Source organism: Rutidosis leptorrhynchoides, chromosome 3 (assembly GCF_046630445.1).
Source record: "Rutidosis leptorrhynchoides isolate AG116_Rl617_1_P2 chromosome 3, CSIRO_AGI_Rlap_v1, whole genome shotgun sequence".
NCBI classification, from domain to species: domain Eukaryota; kingdom Viridiplantae; phylum Streptophyta; class Magnoliopsida; order Asterales; family Asteraceae; genus Rutidosis; species Rutidosis leptorrhynchoides.
The window spans coordinates 532692097-532707376 of NC_092335.1; the positions used below are offsets into that span (position 1 = coordinate 532692097).

The 15280-nt window shown below is 34.6% G+C and overlaps 1 protein-coding gene across 1 annotated transcript; it reads right to left on the reverse strand.

Annotated features, from left to right (window-relative positions):
- Positions 1-3669: 3669 nt before the first annotated feature.
- On the reverse strand, positions 3670-4477 carry LOC139898390 (uncharacterized). The gene is made up of 2 exons (XM_071881117.1): positions 4154-4477; positions 3670-4049 (listed from the first exon to the last, which is right to left on the reverse strand). Exons 1-2 carry the CDS (start codon positions 4323-4325, stop codon positions 3808-3810), a joined length of 414 nt encoding a protein of 137 aa, XP_071737218.1. The 5' UTR covers positions 4326-4477; the 3' UTR covers positions 3670-3807.
- Between the last annotated feature and the right edge of the window lie 10803 nt (positions 4478-15280).

Sequence of the window (15280 nt, forward strand, 5' to 3'; positions counted from 1 at the left end):
ATTTCATATTATATTAATATTTATAGTACTAATATTGATATTAATAATATAAATGTAATAATAATATAACAACTATAATTCAACTTGTAATTACATTTAATTTATTAATTATATAATAATTATATATATATATATATATATATATATATATATATATATATATATATATATATATATATATATATATATATATATATATGCTATGATAATATTTATTGAATATTTATATTTTTTTTTTACAACACTTGTTCGTGAATCGTCGGGAATAGTCAAAGGATAATTTGCACATATGAAATTAGTTCAAAAATATTCTTAGACTCAATATTATAGACTTTGCTTATCGTATCGAAATCATATAAAGATTAAGTTTAAATTTAGTCAGAAATTCCCGGGTCATCACACCTCTCCCCTCCGTCATCGGCCCTTCTTTTGCTGAGCTCCTCGTTTTGGTTCAGCGAGATGTCAGGGTAATTCCTTGCCGTGATTAGGTGCGGTTTGTGGTGGATCCATGGCTTCGGGTTTCTCCGGCGATGAGTTGTCAGATTCTGGGTTTTGGTTTTCCGACGATGGTGGTCGCCGGATTGGTTTTTCTTCGGGTTTTGATGGTCCCGGTTGACGGATCTGTTGGTTGCAGCTTCCTGTTTTGTCCCTGTTCGCTTGTCTTTGTCTCCTCCTTCGATGCCTTTTGCGTCTCGTTTTCGATTTTCTTCGGGCATTTTATCCCTGTGCCGCTGCTCTCCCGCTCGTTCACCACTGTTTAGTGAGTTTCTTGCGGCCGGTTCTGCTTTGTTCTGAGTGTTGAGCGGGCTGCTTTTGTGACTCTTTGTTTAATCGTTGGTTTGGGTGATTCCGTGTTCGGGTTGGGGTGGTTTGCGGTGGATTTTGGTGCTCTTGGTTTCGATTTTCGGGTCATCAGATTTGGCCTTCGACTTGAGTTTGGAGATCCTCTTTGGAGCGTTTCAAGTATCTGCTTAGGTTTTTCCGCCGCCGGCAGGTTCGGTTTTGTGGGTTTCGTGGTTGTGGGTTTCGATTCGTGGGTTCGTGGTATTATTAGTGGGTTCATGGTAATCGGTAATCGGTAATCGTGAGTGTGACCTTCTTGTTTCGTGGGTTATTCATTGTTAATCATCTTGACATGATACGTTATCACCACTCGATTTGACTGTGTGTGATCGGTGATAGTTTTGATCTTCATGGGGTTGGTGAGGTTTTCGGGTCGTCATCGCTGTTCCATTTCAATGTGTTCATTCGGGTGCTTGCCCTGATGTGATAATAATGTGTTATGTTTTTTGATTAACAAGGTGGTAATCGTTCGTTTTCAACCATTTCGTTTGGATTGCTTCGAGTGTGAGTTTTAGAATCGTGATGTTGTAGGTTGTCGACTAATCGTGTATTGTTTTAGTCGATTCGTGTTGAAGTCATTCATTGTATAATGTTCGGCGAAGGTCGTACTATGTATTCGTGTTATGTAATTCCTAGCATCTTGCTAGTTATATTAATTATAATAAAATTATTGCCTTTCAAAAAAAAAAAAAAAATTCATTCAAAAATTTTAGTGGGTATTGGGTTAGAGTGAGAAATGGAAAGTGTGAGTATAGAGTTTTAGTCCCTTAAGTTTGTCCTAATTATCAACTTTAATCCATGCGTAAAGTGGTGGTGGATCGGGTTGAGAAGCCAATTCGGTAACAGCGAGTTTAATGGTGATGAGCCAATAGCATTTGAACACCAAATAAATGTTCCTATTGTACTCACATGTCTTTTCTCATTTTTAATACTATTTTTTTCAAAAGCATACAACATAATCCAAAGATAAAATATCACAAATAGTCCTTATGTATCAGAAATCATCGGTGATTCTTGTGCTTTATTTCTTCATGAATGGTCCATATAGTTTGAATTTTGAACCACCTTGACGAAAAAATTGTATAAAAAAAAAATGCAAACTATAAGGATCACTGGTGATTCAAATGCAAATCACATCGACCATCCTTGACGAAAAAAAGTACATGACCACCGGTGATTTCTGATACATATCAGAGGGATCATTCGTGATATTTTGTATACTCCAAATTTTTGAGTGGGCCAGACCCACTCCTCTGAAGACGCTAACCTGGGAAACTACGAAACAACTAGTTTAGCCTATATGGCCTTACTAGCTTGTTAAAGCAACCTGATCAAGACCTCTACCACTCTTATTGATAACTGAAATGCCCTTTGCTTTGCCCCGTGCTGTCTTCCTCCAGTTGTCCCCACCCAATAGGCTTGTGGTCAATTGCCCTTCTCGTTCTCATCAAATAAAAGACAATCTCCGATCTACTAGATCTTTAGCAACTACTCACTCGCATATTTATTATCCACTATTTTTGTTTGGATTGTTCCTAATATTACTTGTCCACTATCATAAATTATAATAATATTTTACACTATTTCATGTTTTATGTCATGCTTTATGGATGCAAAATAAAAAAGTGGTTAAAAAGTAATTGGTAAAATTGAAAATTTAACACAAAATGTATATGAGTCACTTTTTCTTAAATTGTTTGATTTTTGTTGGAGGACAATAAATACGAAAGAAAGAGAGGGAGGGGTAAATAGTGACAAAAGAAAATTTTAACAATCTTAAATCCCACCTTAATCAACTAGTGTATATATTGTAGCAGTTGCACATGAAATTAGCAAACATTAACAAAAACAACAACAACAATACCCAATACCACGAATGTAGGGTATGGGGGAGGTAGAGTGTAGACAATCATTCCCCGTACCCTAGATTAGAATGAAGTCACTACTCCACCCGCGGGTATAGAACACACGACTAGATAAGATCATCCCTCCCTCCACTCGAGAGCCAAGAGATTGCTTCCAAAAGAACCTCCGGCCAGAAATGCTCATCAAAACGAAATAGTGCGGGCATACGTACATGTAAGAGTTATGTGCGCCTAGAAATATGCAACCATACAAAGTAGCCATACAAGAAGACACATATAACAATTATGCACAACAGTATGACAAATAGCATGGATAATATAATACGCAGAGATATGTAATAACAAGTGGGCATACAAACAAGCAAAATACCCAGCCACACATACACACTTGGTTACTTTGATACTCCGTATAATGTTATAATACAATACAAATAGTTGGTGTTTTCAACAAACATGTGGTTAGCGACACTATAAAATACATGCACTTTTTTCTAACAAGAATGAAAGTGCAAAAGAAAAGGACATGTTAAAAAAAGTTTCTCTCTTTGAGTACAAGGTTAGAAATAAAATCAAATTGTAGGGACTATATTTTAATTTGGCAACATATCATATATCTCAACTACTTCCAAGCACAACCTAATAAAGATCATTGGTTGTTGGGGATGTAGTTTTTATTTACTTTTTCCCCTTCTTCTCAAATGAAATTCAGATTGACACAAATAAAGAAAAGGAAAAGAATTTGCAAACATGCTAGAAATTGATGCATGACTAGGAGCTTACTTATACAAAAGGTCTTAACTAGTTTTGACTTTCTTTTTTAGGGGCAAAAATATAAAACTAAGTACATATGTTTAACTTTGCGGTAACTAATTGAGCACCATACTCGCCCTTAAAAATTCCTTATAACAAAAAAGATGCACACTATCTAATATCTAAAAAAGAGTATATACAATGACGTGGAACTCCTTTTCAATATGTACAAGATATTAAAACAACATGAACCTAGAAAAGGATACATTTTACAAACCTATGAACATAAAGGTGTCAACTTGCAATTTTCACAAAAGTATAAGGACTAAACTCAGAAAAGAAAAGGTCATCAACAAGCAAACCGATGAATACTCCGATCTCTGAGAATTCCACTGTACAAAGCCATTCTATTAGCAGGCATACTAAATTTCTTATTACCCCCTTCATCTTCGATTAAGGACGAATTAGTTATCAACTTCGGAAAATTCTTACTTTGAAGTCCTTTTCTAAACTCTTCACCATTACCACTTGGTTCCATCACATCTTCTGCAAAGTGAACCTTCTTTTTCTTTTTCACCCTCTTCTTTCCATCTACATAAACCCAAATAAAAGTCAAAATTATTTAAAAAGTCAACTTGGTCTTAAAAGGTAGAACAAAAAAATACTACGTAATAAAGATTTCAAGAAACACAAACCTACAGAGATGCATGGTCTTGGGTGGTGAGTGGTGGTGAACTTGGTGGGTCTGACGACGGAGGTGGTGGGTTCTTTGTGGTGGCGGAAGGCGAGGAGGATGACGGTGCCGGAGACAGCAGCCATGGCCGTTGCTAAAACCATCACATTTGATGCAAGGTTTGATGATGACATAATGAACGAAAAGAATTCGACTTTATCTAGAATTTCGGAGATTTAAGAAATGGGTATTAAAGAAATCGATATAAAATGAGAAATTAAAAAAGGGTTTTTCGATTAGAGAATTTGGATGGAAGTTTGAAGTGCAGAAAAAGAATGTGTCTTATGGTTGGTTGAATTGGTTTGGAAGAGTGTGTGTTTATATTTCCTTTTTATTTATTTATTATATATTATACAAGTAATATTGTTTGAATATTAAATAAATAGGGGGAAAATATGGTTGGTTACTTGGTTAGTTTACTAGTTTTTTTTTTTTTGTTTTTTTTTTTTTTGTTTTTTTTTTTAAAGCAGTTTACTAGTTCTTTCTCTTTATTTTTTTTTTTCGTAAAATATAAGATCAATCAATACGGAGTATATAATTCAATATAGTTTTATTTGACATTAAATATTCATTATTATAAGTTGTAAGGTTTTCCCTGTTCGGGTTACCCGGGAAGGGCGAGTAATCCGCCCCCATACTCTAGTGTACGCAGCCCATCAGGAATACTCCCTGGCTGTTTCCAACCCTTCCCTGGCCACCCCAAGAATTGAACCTGAGACCTCTTGCAAGGATCTCAGGGCCCCAACCACTTGGGCTACCTTGGGATGGGTTATACACAATCAGTGCCGGAACTTGAACCCGAGTACAAATGAGGCAGGTGTAAAAATTTAATAAATTTTTCATTCTCAGCAGGGGTATACACTAAAAAAACCTTATTTTTTAGTAAAATTTTTAATTTAGTGCAAAAAAAATTTTCCCGTTAAATCCAGGTAGGGCTGGTACCGCCTCCAGAGTACTATATTTTCTGCCACTGTACACAATGGTTAATGTTGACTTTCATATGACGTCTAGCATGATTATTCTCCGGCTATTTTTAACCATTCTTTAGCCACCACAAGATTCGAATATAATACAGGTTACAAGAATAAGATGGCTATTTTAAAACATGCTTTTGTTATTTGTTTAACCACTAGTCCTATTAAATACTCCATCCGTCTCATTCTAATAGTCCTAGTTTGACTTTTCAAGTCTTTCTTTACCAACTTTGACTTAAAATATCTTTATTTGTGTTATATATTATTTAGTAAAATGTATATATAAATAAAAACACGTTTAAAACTCAATACATTCATATAAATATCATCACATAATACATAATACAAACAAAGATATTATAAGTCAAAGTTTGTAAAATAAAGACTTGAAAAGTCAAAGGTGGACTATTGGAATGAGACATAAGGAGTAACATGTTTAAGTGCCTCTATCTGATATGTATATTGTGATCCCGTTCATATATAACACGCTGCTAGCTAGTGAAAGTTGTAATTTTATGATAGGATTACTGTGGAGAGATGATTTTGTTGGAGAATTTTAGACCACCTCTTCCTTTTAACTGAACCGTCAAGTTCATCTGGCTACAACCAGTAGCGATTCTAGGATTAAAACTTAATGGGGTCCAGAATTTTTTTTCCAGTACCAGTTATGTTTGCATGCTATTTTAGTAGTAGTTTACCTTCAAAAAACTACAAATTCGAAAAATATATGGGGTCCAAGTAGTTAAATTTAATGATGTTCTATACAATCTAATAGAAAATCTATAAATTTTATATGTGGTTCTGCAGTTAAATTTAGTGGTGTTCTATACAATTTGAAGAGTATTTTCTATTAAAAATTTTCAAACTAGTGGTGTATTGTGACCTCACTGGTTATAGGTAACCTCGCCACTGGCTACAACGGTTTTCTGACCACTAACACTTCAAACAATGGTGAAGCAACGGTAGGACCCATAGTGTAACACCGTACTCTTTTTTTTTAATCAGCGAAAACATAATATATTGATATTTACAAACCATACGTAGTAATTAACTAAACTATAGTTATTACAGTCATCCAGGTGTTACGTTAACTAAAAGCTTTTACACACATATAGGTATCAAAATATAAACATCAGAGTGTAGCCTGTCAAACATATCCAAAAGCAACCACTCCCAAAACTATAACATGCAAAGCTTAACCTGCATGGAAGGAATTGTGGGGGGTTAGCATAAAGCTAAGTGAATGGAATTATCCTAACAGTCATAGGTATCTAGCATCAAGCTAAGCACAATGACATAGCATCAACAAGGTAAACCAGAATGGTAACACTAGGCTCGGCGGCTTGTACGGGCCATTAACTACTAGTTGATCGAGCTAGAGTTTACCGAAAGTTCCTGTTATTGTCTCCCTCGCATAGTAATCCGGACGCAGGGGATGCGTCATTCAAACTATACTACACGAATAGTAACTCTTGAACCCAACCTGACAGCAAGGTTGAACTTATGCTCAGCTTTATACCCAAAGCTGATTACCGACTAGACATCATAGCCAATAATACCCAAGTGCGCATAATCATCACATAAGCATAAACATCATATGCTAACTCATTCGGTATAACATGGCAGGACAACAGTAGCATAACCCGCTACTACATACATATAACAGTTAGGATAGTCCCACTCACCTGATAAACAGCAAGAACTCAGAAGTCTTATTTTACTGAGCCTTCTCCGTTCCTTTATTACCTGAGAATGCCATATCTCAAGTTAGTACATATCTAACCAATAATATCATCAATTCATACTCTAAACAACATCATATAGCCTAATATATCAATATATGACAAGTTTACATGGTTTCCCATCCAATTGCAACTATCACATGCGTGTAGAACGAAGCATACGCGCTATTCCATCATTTTGACCCAAAATAAAGTTTGATTAAGTGTTTTAAAACTTCACCATTAGAAACTACACCTCATTATGTTTCCAACGGTAGTTTATTCATCAAAAACAGAGTTACGGTTTGAAAGTTACGGCCAAAACAAGTTTTCCAAAAATCTGCCAGACTGCAACCGCACGGGAGCATCTGCAACTGCACGGTTGCATCTGCTGATCGATGTCGAAGGGTCGACCAAAAATAGCCTAATTACTCTAACTTAGCTAGGGTAAGCAGGGTTCATTCCACGGGAAGTTATGGTTAACAAGCAAGCAATTTCCAGATTGAGTTAATGGTTTAACTAAAGACTACTTAGATTAATCACTACTTAAAACTTAAACTTAAACTAGCGTGCAGTTGAAAAGATTGAAATGTAAACAATGAGAGTAAAGCCTTTATCCTTTCACAATCTTAATTTAACATGCATTCATTCAAACAAGCATTATGTTTATCAATTGTTGATCAAATCTCATAGACAAGACTTCTTGAGTTCAATAATTCTATTCTCTTGAGTTTAAACTATGCAGTCTAGACAAAGTGTTTTTATCCCTAATCTAATTAACACTAAGTTGGATCAAGAACACGCTGTTAAATCACAATAATTTAACTTGCAATAACAAACATAGAACTTGCATTAATCAAAAATCAACTTGATTCATAGCATCATAATCCAAAAGTATTAAACATCACAAATCACATAATCTTGAATGAAATCATACATGATTCAATTGTTCACGAAAAGGATAAATTTTAGAAAACTAGCCAAGCATGTTGGTGATGATAATCAATGAGTTTCTTGATGATTGCATGATGAACCACACCTTGGTCTTGACTTGAATCCTTGAATAATGATGATTGGATGGTGTTTTGAGGTGTTTGGGAATGTTTTCTGCTGCCAAAACTGATGAAAAAGTGTTGGTTTCGTAACCCTAGAGCTCCCTTTAAATAGGGGTTAGAAAACTTGGCCACAAAGCTAATTTTCGAATTTTCCGGCACCAGGAATTTTTGCCTGGCGTATTTTACGCCATATCTGGCGTATTTTACGCATGTGTTATTTTTTCTGGGCATATTTTTATGCCAAAGATGGACTTTTGTTTTGGATTGACCTGAGATGTGGCGTATTTTACGCCAAAAATGGCGTATTTTACGCCAATACAAATTTCCTGATCACTCTTTAAGCTCTCAAATCCTGTCGATAATCCACTTTAAACCGCTGTTTTATACCACATTTCGCGCCAACATCTTTCTTACCTGTAAAACATAAAACCACATCAAAGTATCTCCTTTTTCACTCACATATAGTTAATTTTGCGTATTTAAACATAAATAATCGTGACAAATAAGGAACGATCAAACCCCCCACACCTGGCTTTTGCTTGTCCTCAAGCAAATCTGTTTTTAACTACAAGACCACAACACCTAGGTGGTATTAACTCAAATAATTTTTCGCAAACAAAATTAACTATTAATCAAGATGTAAGGACGATATGGGCCAATCACTCAAAATCTCAAGCAACTTTTATCCTCTAACACATTCAATCATGAACTTCTTTTCACAGAATATTTCCTTAGCTCAACAATTCCTCCGCTAATCATATCATCATAAACCTCAAACATTTCCCCGAATCATCAAATGGATCAATACTTAGACTAAGTTAAACAACTATGCTTCACAACTTTTATGATCCACACTTACTCTTTTAATCAACAATACAAATGCATCTAAGTAACATGTCAAAAGAAACACAAAACGGGTTTAATTACATCCGGAGTGATTGTATAAGGGTTAGTCATGACTCAAATAAAAATAGGTGTAAAGTGGTTACGAATGTCGAACCAATCAAACTTTATAAGGTTTAGAAATTTTAACGTGACCCTCATTCGCACCAAGATAAATTAATTTAAATCGGAACGTCCACTAAAACTAGAATCATGCATATGTTTGTGTTCTTATCCTCCTTAACTTTTCAATTAGCCAAACTCATGCCCTTGTCTACTCTAGTACTAAGTGCATAGCTTCTAAGTCCCGACACCAATGAACCCCCTAAGTCTAATTGGCAATACCCCATACCACAAGCTCGGTGAAGTGGATTTTGGTTACATTGCCCATTTATATGAGGCATCACATGAAAGGTGTAGGTACTTTGTAAGGTTATAAGGAGTTTTGCATTCTTGACTTGACATTTCATCGAGAACGAATTTTTATGCCTCAGTGGTCCATGCTTTATAAGGCACTCGTTTCACAATTTTTTGGCATACTCTTCTTCTACTCTCTTTTTATCATTCATTCATTTTTTTTATGCCTCAGTGGTCCATGCTTTTTAGAGCAATCGTTTCACAATTTTTGGCATATATCATTTTCAAATTCGTCTCTTTCACTTCCTCCTTTTTTTTTCTTCTCATAATAGCACATAGCATATAACATTTTAAGAACATTTAGGATGTAATGAATATATGGTGATGGTGACAATGATATGTAGGTATATGTATGTAACGTAGATGATGGTTATTGGGAGTATATCATTGTCATAGCTTATGATATAAAGTACCCCCTTTCGACCTTTGCCTAGGGAAGAGTAAACTCTACAAGTGTTGCATTGGTGACTATCATCATTATTATGCACTTTCATACTAGTGAGTAAATCGTGGAATCCATTGTGGAACCTAGGAAACCACTCTGAGTCAAACTAATTAAAAAGCCACAAACACTATAACATAATAGCTAGTTATAATTGCCATGCTAATTTAAACCAATTATGTCTTAGAAAAAATGAGTTGCATTGTCACCTAATGTTACTAAATCTAAACAAGATAAAGTAAGATTAAATTCGACATCAATAACCAAAAATAAGGGTAGGAATGGGTAGTTGGTTTTCTCTTTTTCTTTTTTCTAAAGGCTTAGGATGCTAATGGTCACTAATTGATTCTAGTACACAATTATGTACTAACGACCTGGGTAGACTGGCTGCAAAATAAAAAAATTGGTTTAAAAAGAAAATTCTAAAGTGCTTCTTTATCATTCATGCTACTTAGCATACAACAATGGGATCTCATTCTCAACCTTTCTTTTCCCATAAGAATACAATTTCTTAAAGTTAATTAGTCAAGGTCAACAAGGTCAAATGCCTAACACTATCATTCCTCCCCGGCCAAGTTCAAAAACTTCCAAGTTAATTCTTAATCACTATGGGTATTCTCATGGGTCAACATCTTGATTATAGCTTATAAAAATTAAAAATTGAAAATTTTTACCACCTAGGCCATTAAAACCATTTATGTCATAAAACCTTTAAACAACAAGCATTTTCAAGCTAAGCTAAATGTGCAAATTTCCTTCCTCCCCCCCCCCCCCCCCACTTAAGTCATGCTACGTACTCGTATGCATGTGTAAAAGTTATGTTAGGCCACAGTGAGGAAATTTAACAAGGAGAAAAAAGAAAAAGAACAATATTACCCGGGATTAAAAGCAACTTCCATAACAATTGTCACAAGCATACCAACTCCAATTCATCACACAACATGTTCCTTCCATCCCTTTTATTCTTACAAAACAAAAACAAAAGAAAAGATAAAAACTAACTAGCCCACTTTCGGAGGGATCCGCTTTAAACCACCCGATAGCGCTGGTGGACGAGTTTTGTCTCGTGAGGGCTTCTAGCGAACATACCCACAAAGTTCATTTAGCTACTAATAAAATAAAATAAAATAAACAAAATAAAAGACAAGAAAAGTGTACATGTTATTACAGACGGATCACAGGACCTGATTAAAATCAGAGAGGCTCATCCCATCCTAGGATCGGGACCAAATATGCTGTCAAATAAGCTCTTTGATAACGGTGCCATATCAAACACCGACTTCCTGCCTTCCTGCCTTCCTCTCGGGCTCTCTCCATATCCGGTGGTAGTGGCTGAAATGTCCCGTTCTTATTGATTAAAAACGTTCCATATTAATTGATTTCGTTGCGAGGTTTTGACCTCTATATGAGACGTTTTTCAAAGACTGCATTCATTTTAAAACAAACCATAACCTTTATTTCATCAATAAAGGTTTAAAAAGCTTTACGTAGATTATCAAATAATGATAATCTAAAATATCCTGTTTACACACGACCATTACATAATGGTTTACAATACAAATATGTTACAACAAAATAAGTTTCTTGAATGCAGTTTTTACACAATATCATACAAGCATGGACTCCAAATCTCGTCCTTATTTAAGTATGCGACAGCGGAAGCTCTTAATAATCACCTGAGAATAAACATGCTTAAAACGTCAACAAAAATGTTGGTGAGTTATAGGTTTAACCTATATATATCAAATCATAATAATAGACCACAAGATTTCATATTTCAATACACATCCCATACATAGATATAAAAATCATTCATATGGTGAACACGTGGTAACCGACATTAACAAGATGCATATATAAGAATATCCCCATCATTCCGGGACACCCTTCGGATATGATATAAATTTCGAAGTACTAAAGCATCCGGTACTTTGGATGGGGTTTGTTAGGCCCAATAGATCTATCTTTAGGATTCGCGTCAATTAGGGTGTCTGTTCCCTAATTCTTAGATTACCAGACTTAATAAAAAGGGGCATATTCGATTTTGATAATTCAACCATAGAATGTAGTTTCACGTACTTGTGTCTATTTTGTAAATCATTTATAAAACCTGCATGTATTCTCATCCCAAAAATATTAGATTTTAAAAGTGGGACTATAACTCACTTTCACAGATTTTTACTTCGTCGGGAAGTAAGACTTGGCCACTGGTTGATTCACGAACCTATAACAATATATACATATATATCAAAGTATGTTCAAAATATATTTACAACACTTTTAATATATTTTGATGTTTTAAGTTTATTAAGTCAGCTGTCCTCGTTAGTAACCTACAACTAGTTGTCCACAGTTAGATGTACAGAAATAAATCGATAAATATTATCTTGAATCAATCCACGACCCAGTGTATACGTATCTCAGTATTGATCACAACTCAAACTATATATATTTTGGAATCAACCTCAACCCTGTATAGCTAACTCCAACATTCACATATAGAGTGTCTATGGTTGTTCCGAAATATATATAGATGTGTCGGCATGATAGGTCGAAACATTGTATACGTGTCTATGGTATCTCAAGATTACATAATATACAATACAAGTTGATTAAGTTATGGTTGGAATAGATTTGTTACCAATTTTCACGTAGCAAAATGAGAAAAATTATCCAATCTTGTTTTACCCATAACTTCTTCATTTTAAATCCGTTTTGAGTGAATCAAATTGCTATGGTTTCATATTGAACTCTATTTTATGAATCTAAACAGAAAAAGTATAGGTTTATAGTCGGAAAAATAAGTTACAAGTCGTTTTTGTAAAGGTAGTCATTTCAGTCGAAAGAACGACGTCTAGATGACCATTTTAGAAAACATACTTCCACTTTGAGTTTAACCATAATTTTTGGATATAGTTTCATGTTCATAATAAAAATCATTTTCTCAGAATAACAACTTTTAAATCAAAGTTTATCATAGTTTTTAATTAACTAACCCAAAACAGCCCGCGGTGTAACTACGACGGCGTAAATCCGGTTTTACGGTGTTTTTCGTGTTTCCAGGTTTTAAATCATTAAGTTAGCATATCATATAGATATAGAACATGTGTTTAGTTGATTTTAATAGTCAAGTTAGAAGGATTAACTTTTGTTTGCGAACAAGTTTAGAATTAACTAAACTATGTTCTAGTGATTACAAGTTTAAACCTTCGAATAAGATAGCTTTATATGTATGAATCGAATGATGTTATGAACATCATTACTACCTTAAGTTCCTTGGATAAACCTACTGGAAAAGAGAAAAATGGATCTAGCTTCAACGGATCCTTGGATGGCTCGAAGTTCTTGAAGCAGAATCATGACACGAAAACAAGTTCAAGTAAGATCATCACTTGAAATAAGATTGTTATAGTTATAGAAATTGAACCAAAGTTTGAATATGTTATTACCTTGTATTAGAATGATAACCTACTGTAAGAAACAAAGATTTCTTGAGGTTGGATGATCACCTTACAAGATTGGAAGTGAGCTAGCAAACTTGAAAGTATTCTTGATTTTATGTAACTAGAACTTGTAGAATATATGAAGAACACTTAGAACTTGAAGATAGAACTTGAGAGAGATCAATTAGATGAAGAAAATTGAAGAATTAAAGTGTTTGTAGGTGTTTTTAGTCGTTGGTGTATGGATTAGATATAAAGGATATGTAATTTTGTTTTCATGTAAATAAGTCATGAATGATTACTCATATTTTTGTAATTTTATGAGATATTTCATGCTAGTTTCCAAATGATGGTTCCCACATGTGTTAGGTGACTCACATGGGCTGCTAAGAGCTGATCATTAGAGTGTATATACCAATAGTACATACATCTAAAAGCTGTGTATTGTACGAGTACGAATACGGGTGCATACGAGTAGAATTGTTGATGAAACTGAACGAGGATGTAATTGTAAGCATTTTTGTTAAGTAGAAGTATTTTGATAAGTGTATTGAAGTCTTTCAAAAGTGTATAAATACATATTAAAACACTACATGTATATACATTTTAACTGAGTCGTTAAGTCATCGTTAGTCGTTACATGTAAGTGTTGTTTTGAAACCTTTAGGTTAACGATCTTGTTAAATGTTGTTAACCCAATGTTTATAATATCAAATGAGATTTTAAATTATTATATTATCATGATATTATTATGTATGAATATCTCTTAATATGATATATATACATTAAATGTCTTTAAAACGATGATCGTTACATATATGTCTCGTTTAAAAATCATTAAGTTAGTAGTCTTGTTTTTACATATGTAGTTCATTGTTAATATACTTAATGATATGTTTACTTATCATAGTATCATGTTAACTATATATATATCCATATATATGTCATCATATAGTTTTTACAAGTTTTAACGTTCGTGAATCACCGGTCAACTTGGGTGGTCAATTGTCTATATGAAACATATTTCAATTAATCAAGTCTTAACAAGTTTGATTGCTTAACATGTTGGAAACATTTAATCATGTAAATATCAATCTCAATTAATATATATAAACATAGAAAAGTTCGGGTCACTACAGTACCTACCCGTTAAATAAATTTCGTCCCGAAATTTTAAGCTGTTGAAGGTGTTGACGAATCTTCTGGAAATAGATGCGGGTATTTCTTCTTCATCTGATCTTCACGCTCCCAGGTGAACTCGGGTCCTCTACGAGCATTCCATCGAACCTTAACAATTGGTATCTTGTTTTGCTTAAGTCTTTTAACCTCACGATCCATTATTTCGACGGGTTCTTCGATGAATTGAAGTTTTTCGTTGATTTGGATTTCATCTAACGGAATAGTGAGATCTTATTTAGCAAAACATTTCTTCAAATTCGAGACGTGGAAAGTGTTAGGTACAGCCGCGAGTTGTTGAGGTAACTCAAGTCGGTAAGCTACTGGTCCGACACGATCAATAATCTTGAATGGTCCAACATACCTTGGATTTAATTTCCCTCGTTTACCAAATCGAACAACGCCTTTCCAAGGTGCAACTTTAAGCATCCATCTCTCCAATTTCAAATTCTATATCTTTTCTTTTAATGTCAGCGTAGCTCTTTTGTCGACTTTGGGCGGTTTTCAACCGTTGTTGAATTTGGATGATCTTCTCGGTAGTTTCTTGTATAATCTCCGGACCCGTAATCTGTCTATCCCCCACTTCACTCCAACAAATCGGAGACCTGCACTTTCTACCATAAAGTGCTTCAAACGGCATCTCAATGCTTGAATGGTAGCTGTTGTTGTAGGAAAATTCTGCTAACGGTAGATGTCGATCCCAACTGTTTTCGAAATCAATAACACATGCTCGTAGCATGTCTTCAAGCGTTTGTATCATCCTTTCGCTCTGCCCATCAGTTTGTGGATGATAGGCAGTACTCATGTCTAGACGAGTTCCTAATGCTTGCTGTAATGTCTGCCAGAATCTTGAAATAAATCTGCCATCCCTATCAGAGATAATAGAGATTGGTATTCCATGTCTGGAGACGACTTCCTTCAAATACAGTCGTGCTAACTTCTCCATCTTGTCATCTTCTCTTATTGGCAGGAAATGTGC